The sequence below is a fragment of the Pelophylax lessonae genome (genome assembly GCF_965119305.1).
Source record: "Pelophylax lessonae genome assembly, chromosome: 5".
Lineage (NCBI taxonomy): Eukaryota > Metazoa > Chordata > Amphibia > Anura > Ranidae > Pelophylax > Pelophylax lessonae.
The window spans coordinates 496128763-496153133 of NC_138772.1; the positions used below are offsets into that span (position 1 = coordinate 496128763).

General features: G+C 47.8%; 1 protein-coding gene across 1 annotated transcript in view; it reads right to left on the reverse strand.

Annotated features, from left to right (window-relative positions):
• Positions 1–1886: 1886 nt before the first annotated feature.
• EIF3E (eukaryotic translation initiation factor 3 subunit E) overlaps positions 1887–24371 on the reverse strand; it is a 121688-nt gene continuing 99203 nt past the window's right edge. Inside the window, exons 11-13 of the mRNA XM_082259909.1 lie at positions 13740–13842; positions 2919–3053; positions 1887–2046 (exon numbers count right to left, since the gene is read on the reverse strand). Of these exons, the coding sequence (XP_082116035.1) occupies positions 2008–2046; positions 2919–3053; positions 13740–13842 (277 nt within the window). The 3' untranslated portion in view covers positions 1887–2007. The remainder of the gene's footprint in view (positions 2047–2918; positions 3054–13739; positions 13843–24371) is intronic.

Sequence of the window (24371 nt, forward strand, 5' to 3'; positions counted from 1 at the left end):
TAGTTGTAGCACGTGGGAACTCTACCTAGGAAATATAAAGCCAGTGGGTTACCACTGAAAATACAAAAAGCTGGAGGATACTTTTCATTTGGTATTCTGAAATACCCGGAAAGCTTAGCATATTGTGGCTTTACGCTATCGTGCCGTGAATTGTGGTGCCATTCATTTAGAATTGCACCCCAACATACAAATACAGTATCTAGCAATAAAAACATGCACTCCATTACACAATACACATGCTGTACTGCATTAAATGCTCCAGGTTCAGGTTTTTCATCCATTGCTGTGCCTTGTCAACTCATTTAAAATTAACAGGTTTCCTTAATGCAACGCGCATGCAGTAATGTGAAGCAAAGATTTGAATAGGCCCTAAAAATGTTGCTTCTGAGTATTGCAGTTATAAAAGTAATAAGATTGCGATTATAAAAAGGTGGAAGCCATATTTATTTATAATCTTTCTGCTTGGTGCAGTACAATTATTTTTCCATGCTGTTCCCTATCTATTCTTGTGCATCTATCAAACAGGGTCCTTCTGGCTAAAAATTAATGTCTGCCCAGGGGCTCTTTATGGCAGAGATCTCCAAACTACGGCAATCCAGCTGTTGCGGAACTATACGCCCCATGAGGCATTGTAAAACTCTGACATTCACAGACATGACGACAAGGCATGATGGGAATTGTAGTTCCTGAACAACTGGGCGGCCATAGTTTGGGGACCCCTGCTTTATCGGAAATGTGGTTCCTTAACAACTGGGCGGCAATAGTTTGGGGACCCCTGCTTTATGGGGTGAAACACCCCCATTGCTTCTAATAAACAGAAGTCATAATCTAGAATGCCTAGGCTTTATGTCACAACAGGGCTCAGGAGAAGGAGTATTTCAATCTAAAATATTTATGAGATTTGGCAATGCTGACACATGCCTTAATGTGCGATTCAAAATTTAATAGATCCGTTAAAAGCCCCTGATCACATTATAAATCGCACAGGAATGTGGCCTGCATTCCTGTTAATTCACATGCAATTCAGTGCCTTGCAATTTGAGCCCATTCATTTTGCTAAAATGGCACTGCATCACTGCAGTAGGTCCCCTTTTGCCAGCAATACAACCCTGACCCATCGAGGCATAGGCACCACTAGACTTCAAGAGGTATGCTATGGTATTTGGCTCCAAGATGTCAGTAGCAGATCCTTTAAGTCTTATAAGTTACAAGGTGGGGCTCTCCATGGATTGGACTTTTTTTCACCACTTCCCACAGATTTTTGGTTGGATTGAGACCTGGAGAATTAGGAGGCAAAGTCAACACCTCAAACTAGTTGCGTTTCTCAAACCATTCTTGAAGCTTTTTAACGGTGTGGCAAGGCACGTTATTCTGCTAAAAGAGGCCACTGCCAGCAGGGAGCTTTTTTACAGTGTGGCAAGGCACGTTATTCTGCTAAAAGAGGCCACTGCCAGCAGGGAATACAGTTTCCATGAAGGGTGTACTTGGCCAGCAACAATGTTTAGACAGATAACATCCACATGAATGGCAAGACCAAAGGTTTCCCAAGAGAACATTACTCAAAGCATCACACTGCCTCCTCAAAGCCACCTTCTTCCATTGCTCCATGATGCAGTTCTGATGCTCGCATGCCCATTGTAGGTGCTTTTGGCTGTGGGAATGGGTCAGCATGATCACCCTGTTCGGTCTGCTGCTACGCAGCCCCATAGACAAACTGCAAAGCACATTTTTTCTGCTTTCAACACATCAGCTTCATGGACATGTTTATTTTCTGTCTAATATGTTATACACTTAACCTGTCAGTGCTCCTAAAGTTATGGCTAATTGGTGTATATTTCTTAAAGAACACAAACAGAAAAAAAAAACAAAAAAAACGTGGTCACACATAAAACGAAAGAGGCCAATTTTATTCAAAACATTGTGCACGTCAATCTTACAGGAGGATACGTAAGAGAAAGCACATTGCTGCAGCTAGCAAAAGAATATTTAGATGTTCTGATACATTCATTAATAGAATCCGCTGTCTTGGCCTGCCCAATTGGGAGCCTAAAAAAAGAAGAGAAAAAATATATACAATTAAAGCTCTACACAATATTTGCATCCTAAAAAACAGTCCTATGAATGACCGTACCACAGACACATCTTATAACTATTTTTAGAGCAGTCCACATTCCATCTACAATAATTAGATGAGGTAGTCTATACAAAGTCATACATAGTGCAATACTATACAGTACACAGTCACTGTCATGGTGCATAAATGGTAAGGAACCCTTCTCAATTCAATATTTGAAATAATTTATTTGTAAAAGCAGGCAGCTCAGGACAGAATTTGCTCCAACTATCCTGCTTCATTAGGCTGGCCATAAATGGATTGAATTTTGAACGAAAATTCTTAGGGGAAAAAAAAGTCTTTGGAAAATTCTCAGAACATTTGCGTTTCCGCAAAAGTTTTTGTTTGCTTTTAACATTTGATTTTGAAATGAATACCACATTGACTGTTGGAAGTTTGTTAGAGAAAAATTTTCTATCCTGCTCCTTCAAAATTTTCTCGTCACTGCTGTAGAAAACAAATGGACATTTGACCCCGACCCCGCTAAAGATTAGGAAAACGAACTTTCTTAGAACATGCTTTTCCTAAGAATTTCCATTTGCAATTCTACTCCTCTATGGCCAGCTTTATATTTAGAGAGGACAGAACATGCAATTTGAATTTTAATGGGGGCCCGCAAAGGCTGCCCTGTATAGCTGTAATGACTGGTTGACTTTAAGAACAATGATAACATGAGGAAAACAATAAGGCCACTTTAAGAAACAACTGTTAAGACAAGAAACAACTGTTAGACAACAAAAGTCTATCTTCCCTGTGCGAAGGTAAGGTTATGCACACAGTGACATGAATAAACCAGTCTCATTACCTCAGTCCTGGTGTTCTGGCTCATCTTCTTCTCTATGTTCATTGCCAACATTTGACTGCGGAAAGCAAGACTCTTTGTCTTCTCTATGACTTGTTGATAAGGTGATACGGCATTATTTCCCATTACAACATGACCCTACAATAGGAAGAGAAATGTTATGTACCGTCTTTGCAGTAATTATGATGGGTTTATAGGAAGAACAGGTTGTTCAAACCAATCCTAAATCAGAGGGCAGCCACAAGGACAACCTGTGCCAGACACAATAGACAAAGAACACTGTAAATCTGAAGCGAGCTGACTGATAAATACTACAACACTTGAATAAGAGACTACAACACACTACAACACTTGAATAAGAGAATAGACTACAACACTTGAAGAGAATAGGTAAAGGACTATTTCATCAGTCACTGCTAGGACTTTGTGCTGCAGGTAATTTATAGATCAGATTGCTCTCAACATTTTTACCCCAGAGGATCCCTTGAATTAATTTTCCAGATCTCAGGGAGCCCCTGGTAAGATTTAGTCCATGAGGGATCATTGGGAAAATACCCCTTACATTGTTCGTGGGAAGTCTGAAGAATGCTACCCTAACAAGAGTGGTCAAAATGAAACCCTTGCAGTCATGCCATGATTCTGCCAAGTTGCATTGGACCTGGAACTAAGCAAGAACCATTAGGTGGTGGGGGAGACGGGACAGTTAGCCACAGCTCAGGGAACCTCTAACTAACCCTGGAGGAACCCTAGGGTTCTATGATACTCAGGTTGAAAATGGCTGTTCAAGATACACCAAAAATTACCATGACAGACAAGGAACTTAAAGCGGAGTTCCACCCAAAAGTGCTTTAGGCAGTTCTAACCCCCTGACATGCCAGATTTGGCATGTCATTTTTTTTGGGGGGGGGGGGGGGGGGAGCGGGTACCTAGTTTTGACAGGTACCCGCTCCCACTTCCGCTCGGAGCGCCGCGGCGCCCTGAGCGGAAGTTCTCCTCTCCCCCTCCCTCCCTGCAATCTTCTGGGACATGTCAGAGGTCCCAGAAGATTGCCGGCCCATCACGACGCGTAGCAACTCGCGCATGCGCAGTGCGTACCCGGCTGTGAAGCCGACAACTGTCACAGCCGGGTGCCCACACCAGTGATGCCGGCGCTGCAGAGCAGAGAGGGAGAAGAGCGAGGCTTCGGGCGGCCGCATCGCTGGACCGTTGGACAGGTGAGTGTGTGAGGCTGGAACTCCGCTTTAAAAGACAAGTGGCAATTAAAAAAGATGTCGATATAGGTCTCAGTAAGGTGGTGATCACCAAAGCGTTTTTTCTACTACAGCCATTTTTTATAAAGCTTTTGACCTTTCCCTAACTTCTGCCAAACAATCAGGAATTGGTATACCTATGCCTTCCTAAAGGTACAATAATACTCGTAACCAATGTATCATGGTTGATGGTTGCCCCCATAGATATAGCAGAGGACTCCTTGGGACAATAAGCGTGTTAATATTTACTGGATTTTAAAGCATTTAAAAAAACAACAAAAAAAAAAAAAAAACACATAATGCAGCCACCACATCGAAGAACAGAATTCCACCCGCCCCTCCCTTCTCTAACCATGTCACCTTCATCTAAAATTAGCTGGCAAAGTTAAATGAATGTACATTCATTATTTCCCCCAGAAGCCTGCAAAGCATTGCATCCACCAACAGTGGATTGCAAGGGCAACGTCAGGCTCCTGAAAACACATCCTCCAGCCCAGTATAGGCTTTCAGTTAGAAAGCTGGAAAAAGGTGTCAATGGACTAGGAGTGCACTAATCAGCGTGCTCAGTCCATTGAAAACTAAAAGCAGGTGATTAGGAACAGATTATAACCTAAATATGGATGTAACATGTTCCAACAGGAGAAAACGGAATTTTTGTAAAATCTTACCTGTAAAATTCCTTTCTCTGAGTCCTCCGACAGTCGCCGCCTCTTCATATTCGTCACATATGGGGTACTAGACTTTGCTCCGAAGGAGTAGCTAGGCAACAGAATATGTTAACAATAAAGCTTTAACATATCCCACCCTCAAGGGGTGGTCCCCTCAGTCAATACCCTCCTACTTCCTGCAACCATATCTCAGTTTTAGTGGAATAGCAGTAGAGTATACATTCAACCCCAAAAGAGGGGCGGGGGCGGCGACTGTCGGAGGACTCAGAGAAAGGAATTTTACAGGTAAGATTTTACAAAAATTCCGTTTTCTCTTACGTCCTCCGACAGTCGCCGCCTCTTCATATTCGTCACATATGGGGACGTCCCAAAGCAGTGCAAACATGAGGGGTGGGAAACGCATCCGCGCCGAAAGGCAACGCAGTCTCCACATCAAAGAAAGGAACCTTACCAAAGGAAGGAAACTAGCTGGGCAACAGCAAAAATAAGTGCTCAACAGGAGCAACAACCCAGGAAAAGACAAAAAAACCAGGGAATACAAAGATATCCCAACAGCCAGGAGTCCCCAACAAGGGACCCTATGGAACAGCCGCACTAAGAACCTTGCGGCCAAAGGAAGCATCCGCCGATGCCTGAACATCTACTTTGTAGAATTTTGTGAAAGTGTGCACGGTCGACCAGGTCGCCGCCTTACACACCTGGGCTACAGAAGCCCCATGACGGCAGGCCCAAGACGTACTCAGTGATCTAGTAGAGTGCGCCTTCACAGGCACAGGGGGAACCTTCCCCTGCAAGGCATAGGCCTGTTCAATGGTCTGCCTGATCCATTTGGCGATGGTAGAGGCCGAAGCCGCCATGCCCTTCCGAGGACCCTCTGGAAGAACAAACAAGGAGTCCGTCTTACGAAAAGACTCAGTCGATTTAAGGTAAACCCTAATCGCCCGAACAACATCCAGAGAGTGCAATCTCACCTCCTTTGGATGTTTAGGCTTCGTGCACAACGAAGGCAAAACAATATCCTCGTTAAGATGGAATTCCGAAACTCGTTTCGGCAGAAAAGAAGGATTAGGTCGCAAGACCACCTTATCCAAATGAACAACCAGGTACGGAGACTTGCAGGACAAAGCCGCCAGTTCCGACACTCTGCGAGCCGAAGTGATCGCCACCAAAAAGGCGACCTTTTTGGACAACAGAGACAACGAGATCTCCCTGATCTGTTCAAAAGGAGCACGTTGTAACACAGAAAGAACCAGATTCAAGTCCCAGGGAGGCAAAGGATCCCTCCTAGGAGGAACCAGATGTCGCACACCCTGAATAAAAGTGCCAACCAAGGAGTTGGAAGCCACGGGACGTTGAAACAGAACGGCCAGCGCAGACACCTGACCCTTTATCGTGGCCAGCGCCAAACGCTGATCGACACCCGTCTGAAGGAAAGACAGCACACGGGAAACCGAGTACGTGCGGGGTGAAAACCCCCTGGACTCACACCAGGCAAAATAGGCCTTCCAAGTACGGTAATAAACCTTTCCCGAGGAAGACTTCCTCGCGTTGATCAAGGTATGAACGACCTCTGGAGAGAGACCCTTCTCCTTCAGGACCTCGGTCTCAACAGCCAGGCCGTCAAAGCCAGCGACTGTAAAGCAGGATGGTAAATCGGTCCTTGAGACAGTAGATCGTCTCGAAGAGGCAGACGCCAGGGGGCGTCGACCGCCAGATTCACGAGGTCTGCGTACCAGGACCGGCGAGGCCAGTCCGGTGCCACAAGAATCACCGTGCTGCGTTCCGAGTGTAACCTGCGAAGGAACCTGGACAGCAACTGAATCGGTGGAAAAGCGTACATCAGCCTGTACTGATGCCACGGGGCCACTAACGCGTCCGACGCGTCTGCCCGAGGGTCGCGCGTCCTTGCCACGAACCTCTTCACCTTGTAGTTGAGGCGAGACGCGAACAGGTCCACATCTGGAAGACCCCACTTCGCGCACAACATCTGGAAGACAGCCGGATGGAGAGACCATTCCCCCTGATCCAGGGTCTGGCGACTCAGATAGTCCGCCTGCCAGTTCTCCACTCCCGGAATGTGAACCGCCGTTATCGCCGGGACACGAGTCTCGGCCCAAGATAGAATGTCGGCCACGTCTCGAGCCGCTCGGGCACTCCTGGTGCCCCCTTGGTGGTTGATGTATGCCACCGCCGTGGCATTGTCCGTCTGCACCCGAACCGGGCAGCCCTGCAGCCGGTCCGTCCAGCGATGAAGACAGAGCCTTATCGCACGTAATTCCAGAATGTTGATCGGGAGGGAAGACTCCCCCTCCGACCAGGTCCCCTGGGCGGACAGAGCGCCCAGAACACCACCCCAGCCCGACAGGCTGGCATCCGTAGTGATTATCGTCCACGAGATCGGACGAAACGACTTGCCCCCGGACACCAACTGGGACTGGAGCCACCACAGAAGGTTTTCCCTGGTGCGATGACTCAACGAGATCTGAAGATCCAGAGATTGAGGTCGCCCGTCCCACTTGGACAGGATCTCCGCCTGGAGACCCCGCGTGTGAAACTGAGCGAAAGGAATCGCCTCGAAGGCCGAGACCATCAATCCCAGACATCTCATACACGTCCGCAGAGACGAGTGTGGAACGTCCCTGAGGGACCTGACTTCCTCCTGAAGAGTCCTGAGCTTGTCTTCCGGCAGGAAGACCTTCGCCTGCACCGAGTCCAGTATCATTCCCAGATAGGGAAGACGAACCGACGGACTCAGTGTCGACTTTGGAACATTTATCGTCCAACCGAACTCCTGCAGAGTTTGCATTGTGACAGACAGGTCCTTCTCCAGACCCTGACTGGTCGCAGACCGAATCAGAATGTCGTCCAGACACCCCAGGACAGAAATGCCCTGGGCCCTCAATAATGCCAGAACCGGTGCAAGCACCTTGGTGAAGACCCGCGGAGCCGAGGCGAGCCCAAAGGGCAACGCCACGAACTGGTAGTGATCCTCCGCAATGGCAAATCGAAGGTATCTCTGATGCCCCTCGAATATGGGGATGTGAAGGTACGCATCCTTCAAATCGATGGAGGCCATGAATTCCCCCGGAACCAGGGCAGCCACCACCGAGCGCAGGGACTCCATGCGGAACTTGCGAACCCGCACAGAGCGGTTCAGAGCTTTCAAGTCCAGAATCGGACGAACCTTGCCCTCCTTCCTGGGCACGGTGAACAGATTGGAATAAAACCCCCGAAATCTGTCCCGATGAGGCACCGGAACCACCACACCCTGAGCCCTCAGGTCCCGCACCGCCAGGTGCAGATCCCGCAGGCGCTCTGGAGACAGTTGTAGATTTGAGGGAAAAAATCTGCTCTCCGGCCGAGAGAGAAACTCGACCTTGAAACCAGATCGAACGATTTCCAGAACCCATCTGTCCCGCACACGGGCCAACCAGGGCTGAAGAAAACCGAGCAAGCGTCCCCCCACCCCAAAACTGGGTGAGGGCGCCCCTTCAGGCCGAACTGTTATGGGCCGCAGGTCCGGATTGGCCGGACTTCTGTTTCCCAGACCAGGGCTTCTTCTGAGAGCCTTGGCCTTTGAACGGTTTGCCCTTGTAGTGCGGCCGAAAGGCACGAAAGGACCCCTGAGGGGGCCGAAAATTCGCATGCTTCTTCCCAGAAGCCCCCTTAGCCTTGGGGAAATGGGGCAAGAGAGTGCTCTTACCCCCGGTGATCCCCTTAATCAACACATCCAGGGACTCCCCAAAAAGGCGAGACCCATCATAAGGCAGATTGGCTAAGGTTTTACGTGAAGATTGGTCCACCGACCAACATTTTAACCAAACCAGGCGGCGAGACAACACCGCCACGCTGTGCACACGTGCAGCCAACGGAATCAGGTCCAGGTCCGCATCACACAGATACATGACACCCTGGTGGATCTGATCCACCATATCCAGGGTCGCCGCCGAGGCCGAATCGGCCACTAGGACGCGCCTAAGCATCTGCGTCCAACTTGCGATCGCCTGGGCCGCCATGAGAGAAGCAAACAGAGCCTTAAGCATAGAACCCGTAACAGAATAAGTATGACGGGCAAGAGACTCCAGTCTCCTATCCGTGGCATCACGGAAAACAGGGGAACCCTCTGCAGGAATCGCAGTGGCTTTGTTCAAAACCGCAATTGCATGATCCACTGGTGGAGGCACACACCACCGTTCATCAGTGGCAGGCGAGAAAGGATAACGCAGCTTGAATTTACTTGGTACCGCAAAAGGTTTGCGCAGATCGCGCCATTGATCCTTAACAGCGCGCTGAAAATCGGCATTGCAGGGAAAAACCTGCGGCGTCCTGCGTTTTCTCTGCGTCCCATAAGCCGCCAAGGCAGCGGGAGGACACACTTCGTCCTGCAAACGCAGCGTCTGCTTAATGGAAGCAATCAACTCATCCATGATTGCAAGCTCTTCAGGCGAGCCAGGGGGAGAATTATCGACCCCCTCAACTTCAGCCTCCACCTCAGACCCCACTAGATCAAGAGAGGAGCGGGACCCCGATAAAGGGGTCCCTGCTAGAACAGCCCCATCACCTTCACCCTCAGAATCAGAGGACAGAGCAACTCTGGGCCGTTTAGTAGATTGAGCAGCCACCAGCATTTGCACCTGGGCAGCAAGGCCAGCCACAATAGTGGCTAAATCCCCCCCTGGGGGGGAAACAGCGGTCCCCTGGCTTTCCACCAATACTGTGGGAAACTTGCCCTCCTGAGAATCCATTGCCCCTGTATGCCAGACAACCAAGGGTTAACTGCCCCCTTTCAGCAAGCGCGGCAAGCGCAGCCCACCGCACCACACTCAGGCACAATGAGACCCCCACAGGGAATATACAGACTGAATACAGGCAATGGCAAACAGGAATAGAAGGATAAAACCTGAGGAGACCCTCGCCGCTGCTGCTGCCTCGATCGGTGTTCCAGGAAAGAGGAAGTGATGCTGCCAGGGCGCTCTATGTAAGCCTATGGAGGCTACAAGAAAATGGCCGCCGTGCATGTAAACCATGCGGCCGGAGCGGGCGCCGGTAAAATGGCGTCGTTTGGCGCCGAAATCGCCGCTCCATAGTGCATAAAAACACACACAAGCTTATCCCATTATATGGATACATGTTAGATCGCCGCAGCGATCGCTGTATATGCCCCAACATGCCATAAAAACATGCCCCACAGCACACAGCTTCCCACACTGCCCAGCCTGACACACACAGTGTCACACAGCTCCCCCCCCCCCCTTGCAGCCCACAGCATGCAGCCGAGAGATAGGGAGACAAGCAGTGTGAATAAAGGCAGGTTACACAGTCCCAGACTGAGACCCCCCCCAGACAGACAGGTCCCCACATAGATACACTTACCTCACATGGCGTGGGGAACCCGCACAGGCGAACAAGCCGCTGCACATGAGGCAGGGAGAGTCGCAATTCAAGACGCACACAATGGCGGTTAAGAAACCGCACAGCGTCCGGTGAGGTAGCCACCTCACCAAACATCCCTGCACCGAACAGGGATGGGTCGTTCACTGTGCCAGGAGCGTTACCTGGCTGAACGCTCGATGGCAGACTGGGAAGCCACTGACCCACGACCTGCGATCAGGGGGATCAGCCCGAGACCCAGTCCGCATGATCCTCTTCGTCCGAAGAACTAACTAATGCTGACCAAAATAACAGCTAAGTAAAGGTAGAGAAAAAAACTCAAACAAAATATTAAAAAGAAGAAAGAGCCTGGGACAAAAAGTCCCAGCACAGAGAGAGCCAGCCACTCCTGACAAGCTAGACATTAAAACTGAGATATGGTTGCAGGAAGTAGGAGGGTATTGACTGAGGGGACCACCCCTTGAGGGTGGGATATGTTAAAGCTTTATTGTTAACATATTCCGTTGCCTAGCTACTCCTTCGGAGCAAAGTCTAATACCCCATATGTGACGAATATGAAGAGGCGGCGACTGTCGGAGGACGTAAGAGAAAGTACCCTTTAAAACTAATAGCCACTGCCTATTCCTAACAGCAATCCTGTTTACCAACCATGTAGGCTACGCATTTGTGGCCTTTTCACCACAGGCCTGCAAGTAGATGGTTTAACGACTGTATATAGGAAGGCTTTGCAGCCAGCCTGGTCATAAGGGGACAGAAGCAACTAAAACAAGATGCTGGTCCACGTTAACTGCTGATCTTTAGTTTGTGGTAAAAGCTAGCATGGGGGAGGGAGAGTGGGGACCCTTTAAAAATAAATTGGTTCAAAGTATTCTTATCCTTTGAAAAATAACTTTAGCAAAGTGAACTAGGTTGAGGGTGACATTTAGGACATCTGTCACTTATTGACTTCTCAAGAGACACAACAAGAATCCAGATCTGTTTCTGCTCCTCAATGTCCACCAGCAATAACAATTTTTCTGGGGATGATGAACAGTGGAAGTTAATCAGTGTACTGCTAATAAAAAACATGAATGTTACTTTAAACTGGAAATTCAGTTAACCCTCATCTAATTTTAAGGCCGGCAATTCAAAATTTCAAAAGATTTAGAACATTTTTCTGATTGGTGAACCTATATTGAGGATTCATGGTTTGCTGGCAAGGTGCAGTGGGCTCATTTCGGACTATTAAAAAGATTACAACAACTATAGAAATCTAAGATTATTAGCTGCAGAAGATCAGATAGATATATATATATATATATATATATATATATATATATATATATATATATATATATATATATATACATACATACATACATACATACATACATACATACATATATATATATATACATACATACATACATACATATATACATATACATACACATACATGTCCCTCTCAAAAAATTAGCATATTGTGATAAAGTTCATTATTTTCTGTAATGTACTGATAAACATTAGACATTCATATATTTTAGATTCATTACACACAACTGAAGTAGTGCAAGCCTTTTATTGTTTTAATATTGATGATTTTGGCATACAGCTCATGAAAACCCAAAATTCCTATCTCAATAAATTAGCATATTTCATCCGACCAATAAAAGAAAAGTGTTTTTTAATACAAAAAAACTCAACCTTCAAATAATTATGTTCAGTTATGCACTCAATACTTGGTCGGGAATCCTTGCAGAAATGACTGCTTCAATGCGGCGTGGCATGGAAGCAATCAGCCTGTGGCACTGCTGAGGTGTTATGGAGGCCCAGGATGCTTCGATAGCGGCCTTGAGCTCATCCAGAGTGTTGGGTCTTGCGTCTCTCAACTTTCTCTTCACAACAGCCCACAGATTCTCTATGGGGTTCAGGTCAGGAGAGTTGGCAGGCCAATTGAGCACAGTAATACCATGGTCAGTAAACCATTTACCAGTGGTTTTGGAACTGTGAGCAGGTGCCAGGTCATGCTGAAAAATGAAATCATCTCCATAAAGCTTTTCAGCAGATGGAAGCATGAAGTGCTCCAAAATCTCCTGATAGCTAGCTGCATTGACCCTGCCCTTGATAAAACACAGTGGACCAACACCAGCAGCTGACATGGCACCCCAGACCATCACTGACTGTGGGTACTTGACACTGGACTTCAGGCATTTTGGCATTTCCCTCTTCCCAGTCTTCCTCCAGACTCAGTCCACTGCTTCCGCAGGTCCTCCAAGGTCTGGAATCGGTCCTTCTCCACAATCTTCCTCAGGGTCCGGTCACCTCTTCTCGTTGTGCAGCGTTTTCTGCCACACTTTTTCCTTCCCACAGACTTCCCACTGAGGTGCCTTGATACAGCACTCTGGGAACAGCCTATTCGTTCAGAAATTTCTGTGTCTTACCCTCTTGCTTGAGGGTGTCAATGATGGCCTACTGGACAGCAGTCAGGTCGGCAGTCTTACCCATGATTGAGGTTTTGAGTAATGAACCAGGCTGGGAGTTTTTAAAAGCCTCAGGAATCTTTTGCAGGTGTTTAGAGTTAATTAGTTGATTCAGATGATTAGGTTAATAGCTCGTTTAAAGAACCTTTTCATGATATGCTAATTTTTTGAGATCGGAATTTGGGGTTTTCATGAGCTGTATGCCAAAATCATCAATATTAAAACAATAAAAGGCTTGCACTACTTCAGTTGTGTGTAATAAATCTAAAATATGTGAAAGTCTAATGTTTGTCAGTACATTACAGAAAATAATGAACTTTATCACAATATGCTAATTTTTTGAGAGGGACCTATAATATATATATATATATATATATATATATATATATATATATATATATATATATATATATATATAGCAAATTTTTTCAGGATAAAAAAAAAAAAAAAATTGGCCTTGTATTACTTTTTGACAGAGAATTGAACCCGCGAACAGTAGATTGGGGAGGCAAGGTCAGGCTCCTCAGACACTGCCTCCAGCTTTCTTGCCTATACATCTCTATGGGATTTTGTCCAGTGAACATGAACACCTTAAATTTGGGTGTAACAGGTTTAAAATGTGAACCTACCCTTTAACTACTGTGCACTTTACCCCCCTCCTGCTCAGGCCAATTATTTTCAAGAAAATTTTATATCTGTGCAGGAATATGCCGCTGATTGGCTCTCCTCACGCTCTGACAGCGTGAGGACAGGAATGCAGATAACTTACATTTCATTGTTTACATGTGATCAGCTGTCATTTCATTGTTTACATGTGATCAGCGGTGACTGGACACAGCTGATCACATGGGTAAAGAGCCTAGTCATTGGCTATTTACAGAGGTCGGTGATGCGCTGTGTCCCAGGGACAAAGCACACCACCAAACGCTGCACAAAGGCACGGCGAAAGTGGGACAACATTACATGACGTCGTCCCAGAATGAGAGTGTCGCCTTGCGCCTGTCATTTCACAACACGGCGGGCTGGAGGTAGATAGCAAATAAAAATAAATCTTACCAACTTGGAGTCTATCTTCGCATCTAGTCTGGCATTGCGAATTAAATTGACTATCCACCTTTCAGCTTCTTCAGGGCTCATATTCAATTTATCAGCCAACATGCTGGGGGGAAAAAACATAAGTAAATTAGCAACCAATAAAGAGGAGCTCATCAAGTCATGCAAATAGCCAACAATTACATCACCCCACCTGTAATCCACTGCTTACTTCCTGGTCTGCCAAAGCCTGCCAATTGATGCATCAATTGTGGTCGGTAAAAACTCCAGGCTCCAATGCAAAGGTGTAATAAATACACTCATGTTTTGTTTTAATCTTTTATTAATATAGGTGCCCTTTATTACATTTTTGCAAATGGTGGACTGTGCCTTTCATGCCTTCCAAGTTCTTTGCTGGCAACACAACAGTTAAATAACACCAGCCAGCTAAAATATCTTTAATCAAAAAACAATAATGCACAGGATCTTGTGGTCCCATAATACCTACTGATTAATACAACATTAAGTCTCGGCTCACACTGGATGCAGTGCGTGAACCGCATGCAATACCAACAGGAATCGCATCATATTCCTGTGCAAATCACATGCAATTCTATTCTATCATACATTCTGTATGGCTCAAATCTGACCGCAACTGCATCAAAATCGTGCAGGACTCTCTTGCCACACTAAAATTTGGCCGCATGGGTGTTCACACTGCGTTTTGCAAACCGATTTTGGGGTGTCATTAACGTACATCTGCAGTGGTTTGCATGAAAGGGGTGCGATTTTAATGTGGTGTGAAAAACGCACAGAATACAAAAACGCACTGCAAATTCTGCACCGCAGTGTGAACTGGGTCTAACGCGTAACAAAGCTGATCAATGTAGGCATAAGTCCGCAGAGTACGCCACTAGCTCCTTCCAATGTATTTTCTTCTAATTACGGGTAAAGCTCTCCACTTGGTGATTCAGATACCAAAGCCTCTGATTTTTATATCCCACACATAGGTACCCCCCCGCTTCTCCCTCTGATTAGAGAGCAGGATATTTCCCCCAGTAGCACTGTGATGGCTCAATATACGACTTTAAATTTTAATTGTGTGAAACAATTTCATGACTTTTGAAGAAGATTGCTATATTATTATTTGCCTGGAGTTATAAACCCGCCAGGATCCAGCAAACCTTTTTGACTGTTTACTGTGGCAGATATTCTATTAAAGGGAGTAATTCAGCTTCTGTTCTTCGCTTTTGCCCAGACCTGCAAGGCCAGAAAGAGATAATTGGTCTGGGGACGTGTTTCTAATTAACTCAATTAGTAACGTGGTAGCACTCAGCTGGATATGCACTTTGATGTGCTTTGTCACACCACTTGTTCCCAAAACATCACAAGGCACCCAGTGCATAAATTTTGCTCTTAAACCAGCATACATCCCACGCAACAGGCCACATTTCCATATTGTTACCACAAGACATTCTGATCGGCCTACAACGCACTAAATGGCCAACTAATGTGGTTTTCCTGACAGCTAATGCCTTTTGCCCAACTCCCAGCCTTGCACAATGTTTGATTAAGCACTGAATCTTAATATGCAAATGAGCAACCATCAAGTCATCCACTTTGCCTTTCTTAATGCTTTATAGTTTCCTGCTTTAATTGACCTCCTCACTGCCTAAAACAAACAGTGAGTAAGTTGCAGACTGTTCCGCTGTCACGCTAGACATGTGAGTACATAAACTTTAAAGTGGCGAACACAACTATGACTCACTCATAAGGTTTACAGCCTCTATCGGGTTTCCTAGATGGATTGTTTGTCTGCATGAAAGTGATACCATGACAGAAAGAACTGAAAAGGCTGTGTAATGTTAAGTCTGTGACCTGGGCTAAAAGATCCAGCAAGTTATCGGAAGATTTTCATTTACTTAAACAACAATTTCTACCTTCAAGAGACCATGTCAACTATTAAATAAAAAATAATGACTTGCAAGGTCTCTGAACCTGTTAGGGGGTTGACACTCAAAAAAATGTTAATTCCCTAACACTTTGTACAGCCTTTTCCTCTACTGGGAATGTCTACTCTGTGCTGGCCCAGCTCCTCCACCCCTCTCTCACCTATCAACACAAAGTTGTATATAGCAGTCAGGTAGAGCGGTACGTAAATGACAGCTCTAAGTATGCTGGGGCTGCTGACATTACAACCAAGATGACAGAGCCCAGCAGCTGCCTCAGGCTTTGATGCGTAGACCTCCTGAGCAGGACATATCTACGTTCTTTTCACTCCCCACCACTTTGTTCAGCCAAAGTGAGCAAAGGCAGAGGTCTGTGTAAGGTGTAGCTTACGCAGGCCTTTGTCCTCTTGAGGCAGCAGTGACTGGCTCTGTGATGTCACATGGAGTAATTCACATAACCCTCCATACTTTGAAGTATTCAATTTGGTTGGTTGCATAGGAAAGGTAAGTATATGTTGCAGGAATAGGTGGATAAAAGAAAACCTATTGCTTTGCCCTAAAGGGTAATAGCAACTTTTACAGCAAATGGTGTTACTGTATTTTGAGATTGCAAAATAACGGAATTTTTGTAAAATCTTACCTGTAAAATTCCTTTCTCTGAGTCCTCCGACAGTCGCCGCCTCTTCATATTCGTCACATATGGGGTATTAGACTTTGCTCCGAAGGAGTAGCTAGGCAACAGAATATGTTAACAATAAAGCTTTAACATATCCCACCCTCAAGGGGTGGTCCCCTCAGTCAATACCCTCCTACTTCCTGCAACCATATCTCAGTTTTAGTGGAATAGCAGTAGAGTATACATTCAAACCCCAAAAGAGGGGCGGGGGCGGCGACTGTCGGAGGACTCAGAGAAAGGAATTTTACAGGTAAGATTTTACAAAAATTCCGTTTTCTCTTACGTCCTCCGACAGTCGCCGCCTCTTCATATTCGTCACATATGGGGACGTCCCAAAGCAGTGCAAACATGAGGGGTGGGAAACGCATCCGCGCCGAAAAGGCAACGCAGTCTCCACATCAAAGAAAGGAACCATACCAAAGGAAGGAAACCAGCTGGGCAACAGCAAAAATAAGTGCTCAACAGGAGCAACAACCCAGGAAAAGACAAAAAAACCAGGGGATACAAAAAACTATCCCAACAGCCAGGAGTCCCCAACAAGGGACCCTATGGAACAGCCGCACTAAGAACCTTGCGGCCAAAGGAAGCATCCGCCGATGCCTGAACATCTACTTTGTAGAATTTTGTGAAAGCGTGTACGGTCGACCAAGTCCCCGCCTTACACACCTGGGCTACAGAAGCCCCATGACGGCAGGCCCAAGACGTACTCAGTGATCTAGTAGAGTGCGCCTTCACAGGCACAGGGGGAACCTTCCCCTGCAAGGCATAGGCCTGTTCAATGGTCTGCCTGATCCATTTGGCAATGGTAGAGGCGGAAGCCGCCATGCCCTTCCGAGGACCCTCTGGAAGAACAAACAAGGAGTCAGGCTTACGAAAAGACTCAGTCGATTTAAGGTAAACCCTTATCGCCCGAACAACATCCAGAGAATGCAATCACACCTCCTTCGGATGTTTAGGCTTCGTGCACAACGAAGGCAAAACAATATCCTCGTTAAGATGGAATTCCGAAACTCGTTTCGGTAGAAAAGAAGGATTAGGTCGCAAGACCACCTTATCCAAATGAACAACCAGGTACGGAGACTTGCAGGACAAAGCCGCCAGTTCCGACACTCTGCGAGCCGAAGTGATCGCCACCAAAAAGGCGACCTTTTTGGACAACAGACAACGAGATCTCCCTGATCTGTTCAAAAGGAGCACGTTGTAACACAGATAGAACTAGATTCAAGTCCCAAGGGGGCAAAGGATCCCTCCTAGGAGGAACCAGATGCCGCACACCCTGAATAAAAGCGCCAACCAAGGAGTTGGAAGCCACGGGACGTTGAAACAGAACGGCCAGCGCCGACACCTGACCCTTAATCGTAGCCAGCGCCAAACGCTGATCGACACCCGTCTGAAGGAAAGACAGCACACGGGAAACCGAGTACGTGCGGGGTGAAAACCCCCTGGACTCACACCAGGCAAAATAGGCCTTCCAAGTACGGTAATAAACCTTCCCCGAGGAAGACTTCCTCGCGTTGATCAAAGTATGAACGACCTCTGGAGAGAGACCCTTCTCCTTCAGGACCTCGGTCTCAACAGCCAGGCCGTCAAAGCCAGCGACTGTAAAGCAGGATGGTAAATCGGTCCTTGAGACAGTAGATCGTCTCGAAGAGGCAGACGCCAAGGAGCGTCGACCGCCAGATTCACGAGGTCTGCGTACCAGGACCGGCGAGGCCAGTCCGGTGCCACAAGAATCACCGTGCTGCGTTCCGAGTGCAACCTGCGAAGGAACCTGGACAGCAACTGAATCGGTGGAAACGCGTACATCAGCCTGTACTGATGCCACGGGGCCACTAACGCGTCCGACACGTCTGCCCGAGGGTCGCGCGTCCTTGCCACGAACCTCTTCACCTTGTAGTTGAGGCGAGACGCGAACAGGTCCACATCTGGAAGACCCCACTTCGCGCACAACATCTGGAAGACAGCCGGGTGGAGAGACCATTCCCCCTGATCCAGGGTCTGGCGACTCAGATAGTCCGCCTGCCAGTTCTCCACTCCCGGAATGTGAACCGCCGTTATCGCCGGGACATGAGTCTCGGCCCAAGACAGAATGTCGGCCACTTCTCGAGCCGCTCGGGCACTCCTGGTGCCCCCTTGGTGGTTGATGTAGGCCACTGCCGTGGCATTGTCCGTCTGCACCCGAACCGGGCAGCCCTGCAGCCGGTCCGTCCAGCGATGAAGACAGAGCCTTATCGCACGCAATTCCAGAATGTTGATCGGAAGGGAAGACTCCCCCTCCGACCAGGTCCCCTGGGCGGACAGAACGCCCAGAACACCACCCCAGCCCGACAGGCTGGCATCCGTGGTGATTATCGTCCACGAGATCGGACGAAACGACTTGCCCCCGGACACCAACGGGGACTGGAGCCACCACAGAAGGTTTTCCCTGGTGCGATGACTCAACGAGATCTGAAGATCCAGAGATTGAGGTCGCCCGTCCCACCTGGACAGGATCTCCGCTTGGAGACCCCGCGTGTGAAACTGCGCGAAAGGAATCGCCTTGAAGGCCGAGACCATCAATCCCAGACATCTCATACCCGTCCGCAGAGACGAGTGTGGAACGTCCCTGAGGGACCTGACTTCCTCCTGAAGAGTCCTGAGTTTGTCTTCCGGCAGGAAGACCTTCGCCTGCACCGAGTCCAGTATCATTCCCAGATAGGGGAGACGAACCGACGGACTCAGTGTCGACTTTGGAACATTTATCGTCCAACCAAACTCCTGCAGAGTTTGCATTGTGACAGACAGGTCCTTCTCCAGACCCTGTCTGGTTGCAGACCGAACCAGAATGTCGTCCAGATACCCCAGGACAGAAATGCCCTGGGCTCTCAATAATGCCAGAACCGGTGCAAGCACCTTGGTGAAGACCCGCGGAGCCGAGGCGAGCCCAAAGGGCAACGCCACAAACTGGTAGTGATCCTCCGCAATGGCAAATCGAAGGTACTTCTGATGACCCTCGAATATGGGGATGTGAAGGCACGCATCCTTCAAATCGATGGAGGCCATGAATTCCCCCGGAACCAGGGCAGCCACCACCGAGCGCAGGGATTCCATGCGGAACTTGCGAACTCGCACAGAGCGGTTCAGAGCTTTCAAGTCCAGAATCGGACGAACCTTGCCCTCCTTCCTGGGCACGGTGAACAGATTGGAATAAAACCCCCGAAATCTGTCCCGATGAGGCACCGGAACCACCACTCCCTGAGCCCTCAGGTCCCGCACCGCCAGGTGCAGATCCCGCAGGCGCTCTGGAGACAGTTGAAGATTTGAGGGAAAAAATCTGCTCTCCGGCCGAGAGAGAAACTCGATCTTGTAACCAGATCGAACGATTTCCAGAACCCATCTGTCCCTCACACGGGCCAACCAGGGCTGAAGAAAACCGAGCAAGCGTCCCCCCACCCCAAAACTGGGTGAGGGCGCCCCTTCAGGCCGAACTGTTATGGGCCGCAGGTCCGGATTGACCGGACTTCTGTTTCCCAGACCAGGGCTTCTTCTGAGAGCCTTGGCCCTTGAACGGTTTGCCCTTGTAGTGCGGCCGAAAGGCACGAAAGGACCCCTGAGGGGGCCGAAAATGAGCATGCTTCTTCCCAGAAGCCCCCTTAGCCTTGGGGAAATGGGGCAAGAGAGTGCTCTTACCCCCGGTAATCCCCTTAATCAACACATCCAGGGACTCCCCAAAAAGGCGAGACCCATCATAAGGCAGATTGGCTAAGGTTTTACGTGAAGATTGGTCCACCGACCAACATTTCAACCAAACCAGGCGGCGAGACAACACCGCCACGCTGTGCACACGCGCGGCCAACGGAATCAGGTCCAGGTCCGCATCACACAGATACATGACACCCTGGTGGATCTGATCCACCATATCCAGGGTCGCCGCCGAGGCCGAATCGGCCACTAGGACGCGCCTAAGCATCTGCGTCCAACTTGCGATCGCCTGGGCCGCCATGAGAGAAGCAAACAGAGCCTTAAGCATAGAACCCGTAACAGAATAAGTATGACGGGCAAGAGACTCCAGTCTCCTATCCGTGGCATCACGGAAAACAGGGGATCCCTCTGCAGGGATCGCAGTGGCTTTGTTCAAAACCGCAATAGCATGATCCACTGGCGGAGGCACACACCACCGTTCATCAGTGGCAGGCGAGAAAGGATAACGCAGCTTAAATTTACTTGGTACCGCAAAAGGCTTGCGCAAATCGCGCCATTGGTCCTTAACAGCGCGCTGAAAATCAGCATTGCAGGGAAAAACCTGCGGCGTCCTGCGTTTTCTCTGCGTCCCATAAGCCGCCAAGGCAGCGGGGGGACACACCTCGTCCTGCAAACGTAGCGTCTGCTTAATGGAAGCAATCTACTCATCCATGATTGCAAGCTCTTCAGGCGAGCCAGGGGGAGAATTATCAACCCCCTCAACTTCAGCCTCTACCTCAGACCCCACTAGATCAAGAGAGGAGCGGGACCCCGATAGGGGGGTCCCCGCCAGAACAGCCCCATCACCTTCACCCTCAGAATCAGAGGACAGAGCAACTCTGGGCCGTTTAGCAGATTGAGCAGCCACCAGCATTTGCACCTGTGCAGCAAGGCCAGCCACAATAGTGGCTAAATCCCCCCCTGGGGGGGAAACAGCGGTCCCCTGGCTTTCCACCAATACTGTGGGAAACTTGCCCTCCTGAGAATCCATTGCCCCTGTAAGCCAGACAACCAAGGGTTAACTGCCCCCTTACAGCAAGCGCAGCCCACCGCACCACACTCAGGCACAATGAGACCCCCACAGGGAATATACAGACTGAATACAGGCAATGGAACACAGGAATAGAAGGATAAAACCTGAGGAGACTCCGCTGCTGCTGCTGCCTCGATCGGTGCTTCCAGGAGAGAGGAAGTGATGCTGCCAGGGCGCTCTATGTAAGCCTATGGAGGCTACAAGAAAATGGCCGCCGTGCATGTAAACCATGCGGCCGGAGCGGGCGCCGGTAAAATGGCGTCGTTTGGCGCCGAAATCGCCGCTCCACAGTGCATAAAATCACACACAATATTATCCCATTATATGGATACATGTTAGATCGCCGCAGCGATCGCTGTATATGCCCCAACATGCCATTAAAAACATGCCCCACAGCACACAGCTCCTCACACTGCCCAGCCTGACATACTCAGTGTCATACAGCTCCCCCCCCCCCTTGCAGCCCACAGCATGCAGCCGAGAGATAGGGAGACAAGCAGTGTGATTAAAGGCAGGTTACACAGTCCCAGACTGAGACCCCCCCCAGACAGACAGGTCCCCACATAGATACACTTACCTCACATGGCGTGGGGAACCCGCACAGGCGAACAAGCCGCTGCACATGAGGCAGGGAGAGTCGCAATTCAAGACGCACACAATGGCGGTTCAGAAACCGCACAGCGTCCGGTGAGGTAGCCACCTCACCAATCATCCCTGCACCGAACAGGGATGGGTCGTTCACTGTGCCAGGAGCGTTACCTGGCTGAACGCTCGATGGCAGACTGGGAAGCCACTGACCCACGACCTGCGACCTGCGACCAGGGGGATCAGCCCGAGACCCAGTCCGCATGATCCTCTTCGTCCGAAGAACTAACTAATGCTGACAAAAATAACAGCTAAGTAAAGGTAGAGAGAAAACTCAAACAAAATATCAAAAAGAAGAAAGAGTCTGGGACAAAAAGTCCCAGCACAGAGAGAGCCAGCCACTCCTGACAAGCTAGACATTAAAACTGAGATATGGTTGCAGAAAGTAGGAGGGTATTGACTGAGGGGACCACCCCTTGAGGGTGGGATATGTTAAAGCTTTATTGTTAACATTCTGTTGCCTAGCTACTCCTTCGGAGCAAAGTCTAATACCCCATATGTGACGAATATGAAGAGGCGGCGACTGTCGGAGGACGTAAGAGAAATCTTCTTTTAGAGGCTTTTGTAGGTCACTGCAATTATCTAGCTTCTTTAATTCACACAGGACTGGGAGTGGTTTAGAGGGAGTAAAAAGACCCATTGGGGTTGATTTACTAAAACTATAGAGTTCAAAATCTGGTGCAGCTGTGCATGGTAGCCAATCAGCTTCTAACTTCTGCTTGTTGTTCTAAAAAAAAAAAAAAAATCTGAAAGCCGATTGGTCCAGTGGCCGTCAGATCCTATGTGTTTAGGGAGCATACAAATCTAATTTTTACAGGAAAAGCCCGGAAGAGATGCACATTGAGATTTAAGAGAATAGGATTATACAAATTTGTCATTCTAAAACAAGGTTTATATGCAATTTAAATCAATTTCTATTCACCTGTGTTGACAAAGTAACCAACAAGCTTAAGTCAACGACTGGCATGTAGAAGCATCCACATTCATACATATAATGGCAAACTTCCCAGAGCAGCAGTGATTCAGCCTTCATTTAAATATGTATCCCTTGTTAAAGCCAGTAAACATCACCTTATAACAAAGTACCCCTTGTATAACAAAGTACCCCTTGATGCATAGAAAAGTATTCGCATTAGCAAACAGTGTATAAATCATTTTAACTACCCACCCCCAGTTTGTTTACCCTTAGCTAAAACTGGAAACCAATAGAAGAAATGTACTTTTGACATCATTAAAGCGGAAGTAAACCCATAAATTTAAACAGTTTAAAAAAAGCAGTTCCATTCCTGCCACGTGCTGGAAATGTGACTGCGACATTGGTTGTGCTCTCAACCAAACTGTTAAACCATCCAATGTCTGGTGTCATAACTGTTTTTCTATACCAATCAATTTATAGTACATTAACCTATATTACTACAATTCATTTAATTTATTTTTTTGCATTATTCATTTCATCATACAATTTTTCTGTTTTCCCTTTTATTGATCATATTTTTTTACTTTTACTTTATTCATATTTGAATTTATATTTTCTATTTTATTATTAATCAATTTTTCATATTTTTTATTTATTTTTTTTACTTTCAATCCAAATTTTATATATTTTTCAACATTTGCCCAGTGTGATATTCTCACACTGGACATTTTACTCTCTCTGGTTCTCATTGTGGGCTGCTGTGTGACGGGGGTGGTTGATGTCTGTCCCGGGAGCTGTGATGTATGAAGAGGGAGGTTTTTCCTCCCTTGCTGACTCCGCCCCTCGTTTACGTCGGGCGGGGCCACCTATACATCGCCGCTGCGTGCTAGTTCATCTGCGGACGGCAGGGGTGAGGTCGCGGTCTGCGTCCCTCTCCCCCTCTTGTCGGTGGATGCCCCTGTTAGACCTCTTGTTCCGCCCGCAGCATGACGCTAGGATCCGATGGAGTCGGCCTGCCTGAGACACCCATGGATAGATTGCTTTTTGGGACACCCCCTTTCCCCTTCCACGTCCTCACATTTCCTTCCTGCCATCAGCCATTCACTAACACAGTAAGCACTTTCCCTACCACGTCCCTTTGCATACTGTTTTTTACTCATTAGAGGTGCTCATTCATTTTTCACATATTCCCCCTCACTCATTTCATGTCTCCATCATTTGTTTATCAGCATTCCCCAGCAATCTGCACATTCACCTTATCACTTTCGTCTTATTCCCATTATATTATCACCACTTTATTCATGGATTATTTTATTTTACTGACCACCCCTGTTACTTATATTATCCCTACTTACATTACACTTTTTAATTTATAGTTCTATGACAGAGTTGGAAGCACACCCCACTCTCTATAGCACACTCACCAAACATACCCCCTCCATTTGTTGACTAGGGGCTCTTTCACACGAGCTTTCCGTATGTCCGCAAATCATCCTATTTTTTTGCGGATGATTTGCGGACATAATGTAAGTCTATGGCATTGCGGATGGCAGCGGGATACCATCCGCTGACATCCGATTTCCTTCCTTTCAGTTCTGTTCCGTTTTTTGGAACGGAACAGAACCCTATTTTTCCTCCGTTCAAAAAACGGAAAGGAAGGAAAATCGGATGTCAGCGGTGTCATCCGCTGACATCCGCAATCCCCATAGACTTGCAT